Here is an 18478-nt window from a genome sequence, read left to right as displayed (position 1 = left end):
TACCCAGCAGCCCCCTTCCCTTGTACGAACAGTGTGGGAGAGAGGGTAAGTGGCCCAGGTGTGGACAGTGGGCAGAGAGTCTGCAGGTGGCCCCTTCCCTAGCTGGTCACCTTACCCGTGACAGCCCAACCTGCCCCTGCCCCACCCTGGCTTCTCGGCGTCTGTCCCCCAACCTACTGTTCAAGCAAAGCACAGGCCACTTGAGTTTGAACTGACTTTATTATTCTGTAAATGTAAATTTTACAAAGCGCTATACAATGAACAATCATGTCCTTTTGTCTGTCTGTAACGGATTCCCACCTTACAAAGCAGCTCTGCACACGCCAGGAGCCCTATTCCGCGGTCGCTGGCGGACGTTTTTGTAGGTTGAGTTATTAACACAGCGTCCGCCGTGGCCAAGAAGCAACAGCCTTGGCCATGCTGCGAAGCAGCCCGGAGACTGAGACGCAGCGAGAACAAAGGTTTCCTCTTCCTTAAAAAAAAAAAAGAAGAAGAAGAAGAAAAAAGAAAAGAAAAGCTAGCATCTTCTGTGGCTGAAATCAAACACAGCGGCATGTGAAACCAACCTTTATACAGCACAGGAGCGGTTTATGTATTTTATTTATTTAACAGTCATGAGTTACAGTAGTACCTACCCCTTCATCCAACTTCACAACGACCGTCTCCTTTGAAAAGTCCTTTTCCCAAACACCCCGTCCAGAGGACGGATGGTCTGTTTGCACCCAGTGTCGACCAAATGTTCAAGTCAAAAATATTTATACATTTTTATATTTAGTTCTTTTTTGTGTCTGCTAAAAATAGTATTGCAAGTTTTGGCTTCTGTTGACATAAAAATTACAGTCATGTGCAAAACGCTAACAACGAAGCGATCGATCAGAATTCAAGCAGGTTGTCCAATCTGAAAGCGTTAGATTTCTGCATAATTTTCCTTTTCATTTTTTTTCAAAGAAACACAACAAACAAACAAAACGACCAACATGTTGTTGCCATGTTAGAAACACCTTGCACCAAGCCCTGCCGGTCCCGGGTCTCCGGCAGGGACGCGCATGGAGCCGGCTCTGACACAGCAGTGAAAGCCCAAGGCAGCTCCCGAGAGCCCGGCGTTCCGAGGGTGGGTCACTGCCGGCAGAGGCAAACAGGCTTTCTCGGAGTTTTCAGTTGGTTAATGGCTCACTGGCCTTTTTCTACTGCAGCAAGATGCTTCCACAAAAATAACCCGCCTAGAGGGAGATCTGAGCAGGAACCAGCTGGGGGTGGACGCCCTGGGCCACGCACACCCGAGTCCCCGCATAGTCTCCCGCCTCCCGCTGCTGCCCTCCTCCCGGCTCTGAACACAAACACAGAACGGATGATCCTGGAGGAGAACTAGGCGGGGCGGGGCTCCCACCCACATCGGGAAATGGGGAAGGGGCTGCAGGCTCCCGCCTGTGGCCTCTCCCCCTTGCCTCTTGTCCACAGCTGCATCCGCAGTCAGGGCAAGGTGAGACAATCAAATCCAATGCAAAGTTAAGTGACCACAGAGAACTCTGGGCGAGGCCAGACACAGTGCAGAAAACAAGACAGAATTCAAGTACCCAGGCACACCGGCCAGGCGGGCGGGCGGGCCCCGCCCGAGCTCACAGTATCTGTCACTTCCAGGGTCCCTTCCCTGGGACCCTTTGCCCTCCATTCCAGCCGCCTCCTGCAGGAGGGCGGGGTGGCGGCTGGAGCCCAGGCCAGCGCCACATCAGCTCCTCGCCATCAGTCCCTTCTCTCCACCTCGACAAGGCGCCGCTGTGACTTAGCTCTATATAGACTCTATGTAGTATATGCATATTGCTAATAGTCAAGCTCAGGGATAAAGGTGCACACATCTCATAAATACTGAGTGGCTCGTCTCTCCACCTACAGGGTCTGGGGGTCAGGGTCACACTGACGGGACAGGGATTAGTCATCGTGTAAACAGAGGAGGGGAGGGTCCGGTGTTTGGAATTGGTTTTCCTTGGGAAAAATGATCAAAAAGATGCTAAGGCACTCTGGAAGGCCCCGAGCCCGGCCGCCGCCGCCCGCCCCGCGGAGCGTCGGGGCCTCGGAGGGACGCCCCGGCACATACAATCAGCAGCCATGCCCGTCCGCAAACGCTCCGGACCCACGTCCACCGCGGGACACTTTAGTGCAAAACGCTCGGCCCGGCCCGCCGGGGCCTGGGAGAGCTCAGAACCCATTCACATTTAATGATTAAGGTTTCCCCTAGAGCTTTGCCTTCCTTACCCAGAACAACAGAACAGACGGCGATTATAAACAACTAAGGGGCAGAGGTCACGGGACATTGTGCTGGCCTGCGCCGCGGTCAGGCCTTCTCTGTGCGGCCACCGCCTCCGCCGCCGGGCCAGCGGCACCCCTCCCTGTCCTGGCCCCGGCTGGGTGGCCGTGCCCACTTTGGAGTGGAGGAGAGAGAGGGAGACAGAGCGAGCCCTTGGGTCCACAGCCAGGACAGGTGGGCCCGTCTCCCGAGGGTCCCCAGGGATGGTCAAATTAAAGTGCAAATTTGGGTGGGGGAGCAGATAAAGGAAACTCCAGATGGGAAATGGGTGGGGGTCAACCTCACCCACCATCACCTCCCCTGCCCTGAGGCCACCTGAGGGTGCCAGGGGGTGTGGCCTCCTCCCAGTTCCAGGAGGACTCAGTTCTGGTCCCTAGTGGGCGGTTGGGCTGGGGCCCCAGACAGGGAGGAAAAGGCAGGGGCCCACCTCTGGATCAGGCAGATGGTTCACAGCCCCTGCCCGAGCCCGAGCCTTGGCCTCTGGACCGCCCTGCACTTGGGCAGGGACAAGTGGGAGAGGGGCTGGGATCAGCTCCCATGTGCCCACCCAGGGTCCCCCACCTCTTTCCGGTAAGTTGTCAGGTCTTTCTGGAGGTCAGGCCCACATCTACCCTGGCCGGAGGGGGCCAGGAGGCTGTGTGCAGCCGCCCCCCACAGGAAGGGCAGCTGGCAGCAGGAGTGAGTGGCAAAGAGCTCACCCCCCAACCCCAGGGTGCCCCATGGAGGCCTTCCACATGGCCCTGCCGCTGGCGAGGCTCAGCTTTGTGGGTCCTGAGTGGGGCTGAGCCTCGCCTGCCCAGCCCTGTGTGCACACACAGGCAGAGGGACAGAACCTAGGGGGTGGTGTCTATAGCCACGTCGGGCTGCCTGGGACTGGGGAGGCAGGCCGCCCTGGACAAGGACACGGCACCCAGGGCGAGTGGCTGCGGGAGCACTTCGGATAACCTGGTCCCCCCCCCAAAAAAACCAGCAGCGAAACCTCAAAAGGAACATTCCAACCTCAAACAAACCAACAACTTTTTGGGCCCTTCCTCACTGCCTGCCCCGGCCCCCGTGCCTTCCAGAACCTCTGCACCTCCACCCTGGGCACCCCAGCAACCCTGCCCCAGCTCAGCGTGTGCCCACCGCCCACACACCTGCAGCCTCAGAGTGGGACACACGTCGAGAGTCAAGAGCACAGTATGGGGGTCCCACTCCAGCCCAGCCTGGCCCCCTACGCCCACCTTACCACTCACTCTACACTTCTGGGGACCCCTGCCCCCAACAGGAGGTGAGTAAAACCTGGCCTGGGGCTGGGAGACATGGTATGCAGATGACCTGTCCCCAAGCCATAGTAAGTTGGGGGCAGGGACACCCAGTCCTCCCTAATTTTTTGCTCTTTTGGGTCTGAAAGTTTCCAAACCATGTATGAAACAGATCTGAATTCAAACGAAAACAAATGAACAAACGAACACAATCCCAACAAGGCGGAGGGCGGGATACCCAGGCGGCAGCCCCGTCCGCAGGGCAACAGGCAGGAGCCGGGGGCCCAGGTGCACCGAGGGGTGGTGGGGGCCGGAGGACAGGCACAGCCAGGGCCCTGTTCCCTGCTCACAGGGACAGCAAGACCCATCACTGTCACACTGCTCCCCCCCCACAGTCCCACCACACTCATGCTCGCACACTCACACACCCCACTCGCACACAGACCCGGCAGGCCTGACCCCGGGTCTCAGGAAGAAGGAAAAACAAGGAGTTTGGCCCCTGGGGGCCCAGCCCTGGCCATGGCCCCAGAGGGGCAGGCGGGTTCCTCATAGGTAAGGACACGGGTCCCTACACCACAGGCCCCTGGCTTTGTCCCAGCAGAGGGGTGGGAAGGGGGGAGGCTTGGGCAGGGCCGGGCCCCAGGGCCTGGTGGCCCCTCGTGTCCTCCCCGAGAAGCAGGGGGCGGGGGGAAGCTACACTTGGAGGCTGACCTCGAGCATGAAAAGGGGGCCCTGGGGCCTTTCTCGCAACTCGGCAGCCAGTGGCCTAATTGTTTACAGTGTCACGAATGCAAGTTTCCTTCGTAAGTTTTAAATACAAGCAGAATAAAAATCACATTTTTTTCAGGCAACAGCAGTTCAGTAGGTAAGTGGCTTGATCACATTTGTCTGTTATTAGTAACGCATGCAAGCAGCTAGTACCGGTCCCTGGTGCGCCGGGCCCTCTACAAGGTCCCCGCGTAGGAACCCTCGGGTCTCCGGGCTGCAGGCGTCTGGGGCCGGCTGGAGCTGCCGCTCCCCTGCTCGAAGGGCTGCGGAGGGCTCTGGCTGGCGGGGGGCAGCGGCTCGGGCGCTGCCCCCTCCTGGATCACAGAGCCGGCCCCTTCCGCCTCCTCACCGGCTTCGAAGGCGGGGTTGGCAGGGGCGCCCAGGTCGACGTTCACGGCGTCAGTTCTCAGGGCCACGATGGCAGCCGCGTCCGCCCGCCGCTCGGCGTACAGGCGCTGATCAAACACCTGTGCCGTGGCGGGCGGGAACTCGGGGTCGAGGGGCACGCTGGCGGCCGAGGAGCCCATGACCGTGCGGTACATCTCCACACCCTCGGGCAGCATGGACTTGATCTTGGGCAGCCAGCGCTTCCGGACGCGGCGGGCGTTGGTGCACATGTCTGCGGCGATCACGTTCATCTCGCTCTCCTTGAAGCTGGGCGCGAAGTTCTGGCAGTACACTGGGAGCACAGGTGTGGGGGTGCGTGAGGGTGGCTGTGCCCCCAGGACTCCACGGCTGCCGACCCTCCACCTCCCAAGGAGCCCCCCGGGCTGAGACACCCTGGGCAGGCTTCGGGGCCAGAGTGGCCACTCCTGGGCTGTTGGGGGCAGGAGATGGGTCCTGCTCCCCACTGGCACTGTGGCCATGTGGCCGCCCAGGGCTCCCCGGACCCCAGTGTGAAGACTAGTGGCTGCCCGATTCACCGCTCGGCCCTGCAAGCCATGCCCTGCTCCGGGACAGTCTCTGGTCAGCACGTTCAGGGAGCAGAGACAATAGGAGGGCCAAGGCTGTGGCCCCAGCACCTGACCACTGGCTGGCCGTGTGGCTGTGGGCGGCCCCTTGGCCTCTCTGGGCCTCACTTCCCCTCTACCTTATATTCTGGGCGGCCCGGCCGGCACCCCATGCTTTAATGACTGCAAAGGCCCCTCTTTGCTCTAAAACAAGGTATGTTTTTAAGCATTTGGTGGGCCCTCGGCTATAGGAGGACACGCCCTCGGGCAGTGTGGCCCGTGCTGGGCACCGCTCGCTTCTCCCGAGACGAGGGTGTGGGACGGGGTGGCGTCTGCCACAGCCGTGGCCGGGCTCCACCCCCGCTCGCCCAGGAGTGGGAGGCCGAAGCCGCCGAGCAGATGGCAAAGGCTCAAAATAACTTCCACATGTAAATAAAGGGTTTTGTTCAGAAAGGAAAATTAGATCTATTTCACATATTAAAATAGTTTCACAGCTGAATTCATCATGCTTGGAAACCTACCAAGAACGTTCCCACCTCGAGACCTGGCTCCCGAGAGCTGCTCTTTCTCCTCCCCGACCCACAGCCCCTCCTGGCGCCGGCGACGGCCACCCTCTCCGGGCTGGGTCTCAGGGACTCCTCCCAACCCCCACCCGGGACTTACGTTTCACAGCGTTGAGGACTCGGCTGTCCAGGGGCTTGCGGCTCGGGTCGCTGGTGGACGACCGGATGCCTGTGCCGCAGCTGTTGGCCAGTGTGTTCCTGGCGGAGGGGTGGGAGGGACACAGGGTGAAGACTCAGCCACAGGTGACCGCGGGGGACTGTGGGGATGGGCCCCCCTGCCAGAGTGCTGGACGGAGGAGCCAGAAGCCTGTTGGGGCCAGGGGGCTCATCCCCAGGGTTGGGTGCAGTGGGAGAGCAGGTGCCACGCCCTCTGGTGGACTGGAACGAGGAATGCCTCTCACCTGAATGGCGCGGATGGTGGTTCTTCACCTGGAGGGGGGGTCCCCACGCCCTCCCGGAAATGCATGAGAGCCCTGCCCTCCCCTGGACCCACCCCAGGGCATGATGTCAGAAAGGTGAAGGCCTTGAAGAGCAGATGGTTGGGGCTTAAGGAGGCGCCCGGAGCTCCTGGGCGGCTGAGGGGCCTACCTGTCAAAGAAGGTGGCAAGGAGCCTGCGGAGCAGCACCTTGTGCTTCACCCCGGCGCACAGGTGGCAGTTCATCAGCTGGCCGCGCGTGATGTAGACGCCGGAGCCTGTGGCCCCCAGACACACAGTGAGGCGGGGCCTGGCCCCCCCAGCAGGCCCCCACCCAGGCCTGGGCCCCATAGGGCGGGGAGCGTGGCTCCTGGCTTGCCTTGTGGCGCTGAGGCCACGTCCCTGGGGGAGGCAGTCTTGGAGGCTGGCTCAAAGGCTGACCCCAAACAACCCTTCCAGCCTCAAGGAAACTCCTGGGCTTGGCCGAGGTCTAAGGGTACTTTGTCCTGCCCCGCGGGCCCTTCCCAAACATGGTGATGGGGAGTGGGTCACAGAGGTTGTGCTGGGGCTCCCCCTGCCCCAGCATGGGCCTCCTCTGGGGAAGGGATCTGCCTACCCTGGGCTGAGGTGCAACCAATGGGCCCACATAGAGCTGTCCACCCCGAGAAGGCTGGGAACAAAGGGCTGCGGCCTCCCTGTTGGGAAAGGGGACGGAGCAGGGCCCCCCGCTGGCAGACAGGGCAAAGGACCACACAAGGCCCTGCTCTGCCCCGGCTCAGGGACGCGGGGCACCGTCCCTGGCTTAACAGTGTTTCCCCCACAAGCCAGGTCTCCAGGGGAGCCAGCAGCAGCTGGTCAGAGAGGCCCAAGGCCAGTCCTGCATGGACACCACCTGCAGGTGCCTAGTCAGTGCTCTCTGACAGTCCCCAGCCATGACACGCCAGGCATCCCCAAGGGCCTCACGTCCATCCACCTCCTCAAATTCAACAGCAGAGCGGGTCACCCTCGGTCCGCCTTGTTGTGAGGAGATCTACCCAGGGGGCTGGGCACGGTGGGGCCTGACAACCGGCTGGGGGCTGGCCAGGGAGGGCGGCTAGTCTTCGCCTCTCCCGACCCCGCCCACCAACAGGAAGGAGTCGGCGGGGACCTGGCAGCTGTCAGAGGAAACAGGGGAGCCCCGAGGAGGAAGGAGACGCCCTGCTCCTGGCCAGCCTGTGTTTGGGACCCCTGGGAAGGAGGGGTGAAACCCCTGGAAGGGGGCTCCATGTCCACCAGTGAGGGTGATAGTCCCATCCACATCCACCGTCCCCTGGAATAGCCTCACAATCTCCTAACAGTTTCCACAGAGGAGATCAGTATTTCTGGCAAAGACACCAGCCCTAATGGGCTTCTGACTCAGTCATGTTGTGCCTTTTTCAGACGAGCCCGTCTCCATGAGCTGCCGCTCCGAACCCCTGGTGGTCCCCCTGCAGACCATGCCATGGGGCACCCGGGGAGTCGGGGGTGGGGGCTGGGAAACTGCGTGCAGCTCCGTTTCATCCGAGACCTAAATGGCAGCACAACCGAGGCGGCCGCCCCCGCCAATCAGGCGCGAGAGCAGCCCAGGGGATTCAATTAGAATGCTAAATGAATTCAATCGAGTAACTCCTCTTAATGACACATTCTTCTAAAAGGAAATTAGAGGAAATAGACGTTCTATCTTTTTTTTGACTGATCGGTGATGAGTACATTGTTCACAAATCCGAAGAAAAAATGACCGAGGGGCGTCTCTGCACACCAAGGCCAGCGGAGCAGCTCACCTGCCACCAGCTCCAGCTTCTCGCCGGGGTCCCCCTCCGAGTAGAGCTTGGGGTGGCAGCGGTACCCGATCTGGCTGATGAGGCTGGCGGGCAGAGCCACGAGGTCGCGGCGGATGAGGACGCAGGAGCGGCTCTCCAGCGGCACCGGGTCTGGCTTCTCTTGCACTGTGGGCACAGAACGGGCCAGTCAGGGTCCCCGACAGCAGCCACGGGCAGGAATAGAGTACAGGAACTCCCAGCCTGGCCACCCAGGCCTGGCGGGGCCCTGCCCTCTGCAGGGAGAACCAGCATAAACACGCACGTGGAGGAAAGCAGGTGAGGGATGCCCACCGAGGCCCCAGGGGCTCCTGGGAGGCGTCCACCAGGCAGAGGCCCGCAGGTCAGGGCCGCCCTGTGGGCGCACAGTCCTCTGTGAGGGGGCGCTTCCCCGAGGCCACACCCTCTGCACCTGGCCGCGAGACAGCTCCCTGTTTGCCAGCAGCAGCAGCAGCAGCACGCCAGGCAGATGCAGCATCTGCAAATGTTCCTACCAAACCGCTGCGGGGCAGGGGGCGGGGCGTAGTCAGGGAGCCCTGAGCAAGCCAGCCCTGGTGGAGTGGACCAGCCACACCCAGGTCCAGAGTTGCCCTGCATCCTCACCACCCAGGGACCCCAGGCCACCCCTCCACCCTGTGCCCTTGGCTCAGCCCCTTTGCAGGGAGGTACCCACCAGCCTGCTCCGGTGGAGGGCCACCCGCTGTGCCTTCAGTCTAGCTGTGGCATCATTCCAGGGGGAAGGAGGGGGTTTTCCCCAGTTAGCAGACCCCCAGTTGCACAGATCTGGGAGTCAGAAGGGGCCCCTGTGGGGGCGTGGCATTTCCTACCAGACATGCTGGGGGACCACACAGAGGGGGAGGAGGGTGAGCAGAGAGCAGTGGAGAATCTCCTCATCCCGAATCACCAGGATGAATCAGGGCGGGGGGGGGGGGGGGGGCAGAAAACTGCCCCGATGACACTTTAAAACAGAATCCCTGCCCGGCCCTCCCTGCAGCCCGGCCCCCTGTGACCCCGCGGTGGACGGCAGCCTGGCGCCGGCACTCACAGAGCGCTCTCCCTGCCCATCCTGCACTGTCTCCCTCACGCCCTGCCACCCCCCCGCCCTGCCCCAGCCCGGCTCCCCAAGAGCCAGAGACTGTCAGATCCAGAACAGGAGATGCGCTCGCTATTCCTGCTGGGCACATGCCAGCACCGCGCCAACTAAAAATACCCAAACCCGAGGGGGCGCATCTGGGAAGGTGCCCCGAATTCCTTCCCGTGCCCTGGCGCCTGCCCATGCTCCTCCTTCTGGAGACAGGACAGGGCCCCCAGTTACAACTGGTTCTGGGGACCTGGAAGGCATGGGCCCGGGCACTGGGCCAGGGCCATGGCGTGCCCCTCGTGGCCTTCGGGCGGGTGGGTCACTCCAGCCAGATGACAGGGAAGCCCTGGGTGGGCAGGTGTGCGGATACCTGCAGAGACTCTGCACGTGACACTGAGGTCCCCAGAGCATAGGGACTCACCCAGTGGCCTCTTGTCACCCCGGGTCCGGCTGCTGAGGCAGGACTGTGACCTTCGCCATCAGCGGCCCCACAAGAACCAGCAGCAACCTGGTATCCGGTTGTGGGCTCCAGGCGTGTGGCCAGGGGAACATGGAGAAGCACACGAGAGGAATGTGTGGTGTGCTGGGAGATGAGTCACCGCTGGCAACGCGGGACGGTGGGTCATGGGCAGGCAAACCGGTCCCACCAGCCAAATGAAACACAAGTGTGGTCACAGGACACATGGGTGGGCCCTCCAGGGGCTCCAAAGGGGGACCCAGATGGGTTCCCGGGTGCCTCAGGTCCTGCTGGTCCTGCCTTGGTGACCCTGTGTCCCTGTACGGATCCAGCCAGCAAAGAAGGGCCTGAGGACAGTGCTGTCAGATGGGCCAGACACAGGGGGACAGTCCTGTGAGGCCCACTGACACACAGCTCCTGCAGGAGGCAGACCCACAGAGACAGGGAGCCCACGGCGGGGCCGGGGCTGGGGCTGGGGCAGGGGTGGGAGTGGGGGCTTCAGGGGGGACGGAGCGTCCGTGTGGGAAGATGGGCCATCCTGGAGAGGACGGTGGCAGCAGCAGCACAACAGTGTGACTGTCCGTAATGCCACTGAGCCATGCCCTGAGCCGGGGTGGGGACGGTCGCTGTCATGTGTAGTGGACCACAATAAAGGAAAAGTGTTTAAGGATGAATGGAAGGAGTAACAGGTGACGCAGGTCTGGAGGGTCACGCTGGCCTCAGCCTCTGACCTTTCTCGGCCTCCCATGGGTCCCGACTCGGAGAAAGTCGTGGACCTCCTCTTCCCGCAGCACAGCATGGCCCGGCCGCAGGGCGCTGTCCGGCCAGAGGCCCCAAGAGTACCCTGCTCCTGTTCCCAGATGCACAGTGTGTCCCTGGGGAACCTCCCAGGTGACAGCTCCGAGATGGCACAGGCAGACCCTACTCTCGAGAGCCCCCCAGTGTGAGTGGAGGCCGGGCAGGGACAGAGAAGGTGACGCCCACCCCACAAGAGTCTATGCCTTCTGTTAAAGTGGCAGAATAAGAAATGACCCCGTAGTTTCCAGTGATACAGAAAAGTACAACTTAAAACCAGATGGCGAGGACAGCGCTGACTCACGCTGTCTGATTTTAAGGCTGATCGTAGGTACAGGCAACAGGAGACACCACCCTTTGTGGCCCAGAAAGAGACCCACGCAAATATGCTCGGCTGATCGGTGACAAAGGTGCACATGCCACTCGGCGGGGGCTGACAGCCGGTTTGACAATGGGTGCCGGGTAGCTGGCCACGCACTGGCAGAATGCACTCAAAACCTCCCTCCACCTGAACCACGCACACCTCATACCAAACCCAACAGGAAGGGGCCCTGGCTGGTGTGGCTCGGTGGGTTGAGCGCCGGCCTGCGGACTGGAAAGTGAACAGAAAGGGGTCACAGATCCGATGTAAGACACGAAACGAGCACTTTTACAAGAGAAGAAAATCTTTGTGATTTGTGTTCAGCTAAAAGCTTAGACGGGCCCCCAAAGGCACAACCCATAAAACAACTCACCGGTAAACTGGACTTTCCTCCTGTCTGGGGACAGGTGAAAAGCAGCTGGCTGTGGGCTGCAGGGAAGGTTTGCTGGTCACAGGTCTGGTAAAGGACGTGCGTCGGAAAGACACGGAGAGCTCTCGACACTCAACAGGAAGAAAATGAGCAACCCAGTTTTAAAACTGGGCCAAAGATCTGGACGGACACTTCACAGAGAAGATCCAGATGGCAAACAATCACACGGAAAGCTCTCCACCTCGTTAGCCACCGGAACAAAGCAGCATCAAGCCACAGAGAGATGCCACTTCACACTCACAAGAATGGCTAAGCTTGCAACCTGAGCACAGCAAGTGCAGACAAGGACATGGAGCAACGGGGCTGTCGGCCCAGCTGGTGAAAACGGAAGCACGCAGGCATGCTGGGATATGGCTGGCTGGTTTCTTGGGAAGTTAAACCTACACTTAGCACGTGGCCAGGCAATTCCACTTCCAGGTATTTACCCCGGAGAAACAGGAAATGAAAACTGTCCCCACAGTGTTCTTGTCCCCTGTACAAGAATGTCTGCCTCACTCTTACCACAAGTGCCTCCAAGGGAGAACAGCCCAGTGTCCCGCAGCAGGTGACAAATGGGGGGCCATCCGGAGGAGGGGCTCACAGATCAGTATAAGAAGGGACCCATTACTGACACATAACTTGGACAAATTCTGACTTATTCTGCCGCATGCGAAGAGCCCGCCTCCAATGGTTGAAAGTGGGGTGACTCTTTGGCATGGTGTTCTCCAAAAGACACCACTCCAAGCACTGAAAACAGGTCCATGTCGTCCGTGATGTGGGTGGGTGACCACAGGCCAACACAGAGGAGTCCTGGGGGTGACAGAGGTGTCCCATATCGTGAACACTCAGGCCACGCAACCCTGTGCCTGGGGCGGTCGCCCAGCCCTTCCCTGGCCCCTCTGCTCAGCTGCAGCCGGCCTCTCACGCCATCACCGGCTGCCAGCTCAGCGCCCACCAGATGGCAGCTCAGAAAGGGCCACCCCGTGAAGGATGTCGTCTGTGCTACCTCAACTGTGTCCGCATCCTAGAAGACAGCAGGGGCGGCTCCTGCAGGGTACTCAGGCCCCCACCACAGGGACAGGCAGGGTCACGGCGGGGTCAGAGAACAGAAGCACCACCCGTGTAAAACAGACGCACCGCCGACGTAAGGCTCACCCCGCTTCACGGATTCTAAAACACAGGACCAAATGCACTTAGAGCCAACGAAATGCGGTCTGTCAGGTAGGAAATGACAAGAGTCTGGCAGGGGAGGCCCGGCAGAAAGGAGAATGAGGTGGGAATGGAACACGAGGACTTAGGTGCAAACACCGGCTACCCTGGGCCCCCTGAGCTCGGGAACGTACAGACGCAGCTGCTGGGGACGACGCAGGGCGGATCAGACCCTGGACAGCACCCAGAGGGCCTGCGGCCGGCCCGTCCTGCACTGCAGGCCACAGAGACCGGCTGACTGCCCCTGCCCCTGCCCCCCGGAGACAGCTCTGAGCACCTGAAGCTCCCCCAGGCGTGGCCCCATCCAGCTCAGCCTGTCCCCATCCCAGCTGGTGCCACCAGCGCCCAGCCCACTGCCCTGGCCTCCGCCACCCCCAACCCAGTGAGTTCTGCCGTGTGTATCTCCTGCTCCCTAGTCTGGCCCTGGGGGACCCTGCTAGTCCCCTCACTGGTCTCCCGACCTTCCCCTGGCGACCCCAGCACCTGCTCTTCGTGCCAATCTGGCCACCCATTTCTGTTCCCCGTCCTTCCGTGGGTCCCTCAGGTTCGTCCGGGGCTGTTCTCGAGACATGTGCAGCTCCCCACCCACCTGACCAAGCGACACTGGTCACTAGGAACACCCAGCAGGGCTCCGTGAGCCCGGCGGACACGTTCGTGCAAAAGCACGCACATGCCCACCCTGCCCACAGGAGCAAACCCAGGACGCAGGTGCCTGTGGCACCCCGAGGGGAATGCCCAGCAGAACGACTCCCCACTGTGTGGCTTTAATACTCCACCGGCCATGCACAACCAATGCACTCAGCTCGTGAGGCCCCGGCGCTGCCCACTGCAGGGGCCACCCCCCAAACAGCTCCAGAAGCTGCATGGACGGCCAAGCGTGCGGGGTCACGGCCCCAGGCAGGACTTCCCAACTTTGCACTGAGGCATTAGTCCACCCCTAGGCAGCACATGCAGGAGCTTCAGAAAAAGCCGCCAAGAAACCAAACACAATCACGTCTAGAACCAGACAGACAAACGCTGGGTTTGGGGCCTGCCCAGGCAGAGGTGCTCGGGAGAACTCCATCTGAGACCTGCAAAGGGCTGTGCCTAGGAGCAGGGCCACCCAGGAGGCTGCGGTCCCCAGCTCGCAGAGGAGGAGCCTGCTTGGAGCTTCCAGATGTTTGCACGGGAAGTCCAGCACTCAACACGAGTTACCAGGAGTTCAAGGACACGGAACCCAACGATGACAAGCAACGTAGAGGAGACGTCAGCTGGGCCCTAGGTGACCGTGCCACAACTGCCCCCAGTTTGCGTGAGAGTGAGCACGCCCCCAGACACTAGACTCCATGGAAGTCCTGGAAACAGGGTTCGACAGAGCGGTGGGGAGATTCGGGAGCGGGAAACTAACGAGATAGAGAAAAAAGTGGAAAGTCAGAAAGCAGAATAGAAGTCCCCGCAGCATGGGGGACGGAAGCCCCAGGCAGAGAGGGGAGTGTGAGAGAAATCGACACCGGCGTTTACGAGCGCAGCGGAGGGGCTGGGAGAGCAGAATGTGCACGGGGACAGCAGACGGGGACAGCGGGGCAGGGAGAGTGGACGATGAGAGCTTGACGGTGGCGACTGCAGAGTGGGGAGGAGAGCAGATGGGGGGGAGAGGCTGCATCGCAGAAACACGGCCTGGGGTTGGGGACTCCCACGTAAGGACGATGTGCGTTGGGGTGCGAGCCGAATCGCTGGCCCTCTGGGTGCAGTCCAGACGCTGGTGACAGGAAGGGGACAGCCAGGACAACACGGAGGAGCGACAAGAGCAGAGGGACAAACAGGAGCAATCTGTGGGATGGGAGGTAAAACCCAAAATACCAGTGATGAAAACGGACCGGACCGAACACTCCACCGAAAGATGAGAGCCTGTGACATCTGGGTAAAAAAACCCCCAAAACAACAAAAGTCAACCCAGGAGCCAGCCTTGAACAAAGGACAAGAAAGCAGGGAGGAAACGCCGAAGATGACAGCCAGGAGCACGCCAGGGGGAGGGAGCCACACCCGTGGTGAACACGCAGACTTTGCAGCAAGGAGCCGTCTGCTGTCACCGCAGGTGCCTCACGGGGACCAGGGGCCCGACCCCACAGGAAGACAGAACAGCCAGTGCGAACCTCAGGACAAGTGGCAGACTAAGAGGACAGGCAGACTCTGACTCGGGACTGCGGCACACTGCCCTCGGGCAGCTCGAGGACCAGGAAGACGGCAAGTTTATGAGGCTGAGCGATGCTGTGTCTGAGTCTGCTCTGTGACCAGAGGGGATTTAATTCAGAAATTAGGGCAAAACGATGACCAGAAAGCCCGAAACACATTTGGAAATGAAGCAACACACCCACATGTAACCCAGTTGTCAAAACGGAACGGCCCGTGCACGAGAAGTCCTGTGAGCTGACCGAAAACCAGAGCAGACACACGGACTTGCGTGGACAGGACGGGCCGCACCCCGGGGAAGTGGACAGCCCCCGGCGCAAATGCTGTGAACAGCCGAGAAATCTAGGGTCTAAAGGGCCTCAAAACCTAGGAAAAGAGGAGCACATTAAACTCAGAGGAAGAGGTAAAGCGAAATGAAACACATGTAGAGAAAAACAGCCCTGGCCGGGCGGCTCAGCTGGTTGGAGCAACATCCTGTACACCAGAAGGTTGTGGGTTCGATCCCCAGCCGGGGCGCAACAGGAGGCCACCGAAGGATGTTTCCCTCTCCTTCTCTCTCCTCCCCTTTCCCTCTCTGTCCTAAAAAAACCCCAAACCTATAAACATATCCTCAGGTGAATATTAAAAAAAAAAAAAAGAAAGAAAAACGATCCATGAGTTGGTTTTCTGAAAAGACTACAATGGTGGAAAATCTCAGGCAAGTCTCAGTGAAGAAAAAGGGGGAAAGGGCGCAAGTCCCCCATACTAACAACACCACAGGGTCTGACCAGGGTCAGCACTTCCGCTGCTGGGCTGCTCCAGCCGCACCAGCTTCTGTTGCGTGTCCTTGTCTGGTTTTGCCTTTTTTTTTTTTTTTTTTTTTTTTACCAGCTCTTTACAAACACAAACAGCACGCTGAGCTTGTGGGCTGCCCATAACAGGCCAGGGGACAAAGCTCCCACGTCTCAGTGTCCCGCTCCCTCCAGGGACAGCACCGAGATCTCTCGAGGATGTTGGGAAGAAATTCAGGCCAGTAAATCGGAAAACGAGACGAAGCTGATGCTTCCGCAGCACCGAACCCGACCTGAGAAGGAAGAGGAATCTGTGCCTGCTGAGAAGGGCGGACCTCCCTGGCCTCCCCTGGGCTTATTCAAACATTTAAGAAGGAAACAGCACGATCTTACACGAATTCTTCCAGACCCTTTATTTTTTTATATTGTTAAAATATGTTCATTGGTTTTACAGAGAGAAGAAGGGAGACAGAGAAAGAGAGAAACATCGACGTGAGAGGGAAACGCGGTGGCCTCCCATACGCGTCCCGACCGGGGAGTGAACCCGCAACCTTTCGGCTCACGGGATGACATTCCAGTCAACTGAGCCGCGCAGCTGAGGGCCTCCGCAGACCCTTTAAAGAAAAAGTGAAATAACTGTCCCTTCACCTGATGAGGCCAGAAAGCCCTGACAGCAACCGCGAGACACTTCCTTACAGGGAGACCAGAGGGCACCCACCACTGTTGACATGGAGGCAAAAATCCTAAGGATCTTATTAGCGATGGCTCATCCCACGCAGCCAGGCCCTGGGCCCTGGTCTGAGCTCCTGCAGCCTCTGATGCAGGTTTGGGGTGTCCACCCAGCACCCACACTGCGTGTGCTTCTGTGAGGACATTTCCAGGTCTGCTGGTGCTGAGGCAGGAGCTCGGGGCAACCAGGGTCTGGCTGCTGCTGGACCCTGGGCCTTCCTCCCGCCTTTTCTGCCTGAGGCCCCTCCCAGAGGGCTTCGTACCTCAGGACCTGACGGGCACCGAAAAACGGCAAGAAAACAAACAAAGCAGGAAGTTGAATCCAGAAGTCTCTTAAAAAGGAGATGACATATGTCTAGGCTGAACCCATGCCAGGGACGCAAGGGGTTTTGTTTTGTTTTGTTTTGATTAAAAAAACAACCAGTGTCATTCAGAGCATGAAGAGTAGAAAAGGGTCCTGGCCAGGGTAGCTCAGTTGGTTGGAGCGTCCTCCCGGGCACCATAAGGTCACAGGTTCAAACCCCATCAGGGCATGTACCGGAGGTAACCAATCAACATTTCTCTCTCACATCGATGTTTCTCTCCCTCTCTTTCCCCCTTCCTCTAAAAACCAATACGTGTATATCCTCTGGTGAGGACTTAAAAAAAAAAAACAACAGTAGAAAAGGAAAACTATATGACCATTTCAACATTTGGAGAAAAGGCTTTTGCCAAAATTCAACGTTTACACATACATGTGGAAAAAACTCTTAACCCAGGGGAACAGGGGATGTTCTCGATGTGACAAAGCGTATCACGAAAGCAGCCCTGAGCAGACACCCCCCTGGAAGACGAAACAGGGAACACGTCTCCCGAGTTTGGGCAGGAGACCAGTGGGAGGGGCTCTGCTCCGACAGTCAGCCAAGAAAGGAAGGAAGTTCACAAGAGAAATAAATAAAAATCGTCACCGTCACCAGATGACAAGGTTGTCCACACAGAAAGTCCTCGAGAATACGCAGGTACGCTATTAGAATAAATGAGGGCGTTTATCTAGAGGCCAGGTTTTTCTTTTTTATAATCTAATGTGTTGTTTTAATCATCTAATGAAAACAGAAATGTAAATACTGTGTAGACGAAGAGAAGAGATGAATTTCCAGAAATAAATGTAACAAAAGATGGGCAGAGAACTACCAAATATTCCTGAGAAAAGCTGGGAAAGACCCAAACAAACGGAGGAACACGCCCACTCCTACCGAGACACGGGCCTGCGCAGGCCCACCCGCGCAGCGGCGTCCGACAAGTCAGCTCTGAAAGGCACGCGGAAGGAACGCAGACGGGGCCAAGGCCGGGCAACGGTAAGGAACGGAACCCTGAGGGACGCCCACCCCGCAGCCATCAGGACCCTGTGCCCGGCACGTGGGCAGAGATGGCCGGGCAGAGCAGAGTTCTGCTAGAAGTCACACATGCCACAGACGCCTGGGCCACACAGAGGGGACGTTGCCGCAGAGCAGCGGGGAAGAGAGGTCCACGCTGGCAGATCAATGGGAAAGTTAATGGGAAAAGCAAACCCAGAGCCCCACCTCACACGCAAAGTTGATCCCAGAGGACGACAGAGGACAGCACTGGCCTTGGGCAAACGGGAGCCGGTCTGACCGCCAGAGGAGAAACGCAGACGGGAGGGGACGGGGCACTGAGGCACCCGGGGGTGTTGCATTAGACTCTTGGTCTCAGTGTGAACTTGTGATCAGTAAGATTTTTAAAGACTGTATTTGTTTACTTTGAGAGAGAGGGGAAGGGCGGGAGAAACAGGAGGGAGAGAAACGATTCGTTGCCTCTCCCACGTGCCCCGACAGGGGATGGAACCTGCAAGCCAGGTACGTGCCCTGACCGGGAATCAAACTGGCGACCTTTCGCTTTGCGAGAGGATGCCCAACCCACTGAGCCACGCCAGCCAGGGCACGAACTCATAAGCACTGAACACACAAATTCTTAGCTCTGACTGCTGGACGATGACGCAGCAGCAACAAGCAAACTCCGCGCCGCGATCCCGGCGTCTGAGCACCACTCCCCAGGAGAAGGAAAAGCAGCGGACCCCAGGGCCGGGGGCAGAAGGTATGAGCCTGCACTGTGTTGCCGAACAGGAAACACACGTTAGAATATGAGCCTCTGTACTGACACTAAATGAAAGACAGAGCGCAGGCCTGGGTTGTGGGTTTAGTCCCCAATCAGGGCACATACAAGCAGCAACAATGAGTGTATCAATGAGTGGATCAACAAATGAACGCTTCCCCCCCTCTCTCTACAATCATAAATAAAAAATGTTTAAAAACCCTTCCATTTAAAAATAAAATTAAAATTAAAAAATAATTAAAAAAAACCAAAATAGAATCCATAAAAATGTATCCTCACGTGAGGATGAAAAAAAAAGACTGCCAACTAAT

At 58.9% G+C, this 18478-nt stretch overlaps 1 protein-coding gene across 5 annotated transcripts in view; it reads right to left on the bottom strand.

Moving 5' to 3' along the window:
• Window positions 1-200: 200 nt before the first annotated feature.
• Window positions 201-18478, bottom strand: part of NACC2 (NACC family member 2) — a 63027-nt gene continuing 44749 nt past the window's right edge. For all 5 annotated transcript variants that reach the window (XM_053919383.2, XM_053919378.1, XM_053919376.1 and 2 more), the window contains exons 3-6: window positions 8043-8207; window positions 6416-6521; window positions 5928-6025; window positions 201-4993 (exon numbers count right to left, since the gene is read on the bottom strand). In XM_053919383.2, the coding sequence (XP_053775358.1) occupies window positions 4491-4993; window positions 5928-6025; window positions 6416-6521; window positions 8043-8207 (872 nt within the window). In that variant the 3' untranslated portion in view covers window positions 201-4490. The remainder of the gene's footprint in view (window positions 4994-5927; window positions 6026-6415; window positions 6522-8042; window positions 8208-18478) is intronic.

This window comes from Desmodus rotundus, chromosome 1 (genome assembly GCF_022682495.2).
Source record: "Desmodus rotundus isolate HL8 chromosome 1, HLdesRot8A.1, whole genome shotgun sequence".
In the NCBI taxonomy this organism is placed as follows: domain Eukaryota; kingdom Metazoa; phylum Chordata; class Mammalia; order Chiroptera; family Phyllostomidae; genus Desmodus; species Desmodus rotundus.
This window is presented reverse-complemented; position numbering and strand designations above follow the sequence as displayed.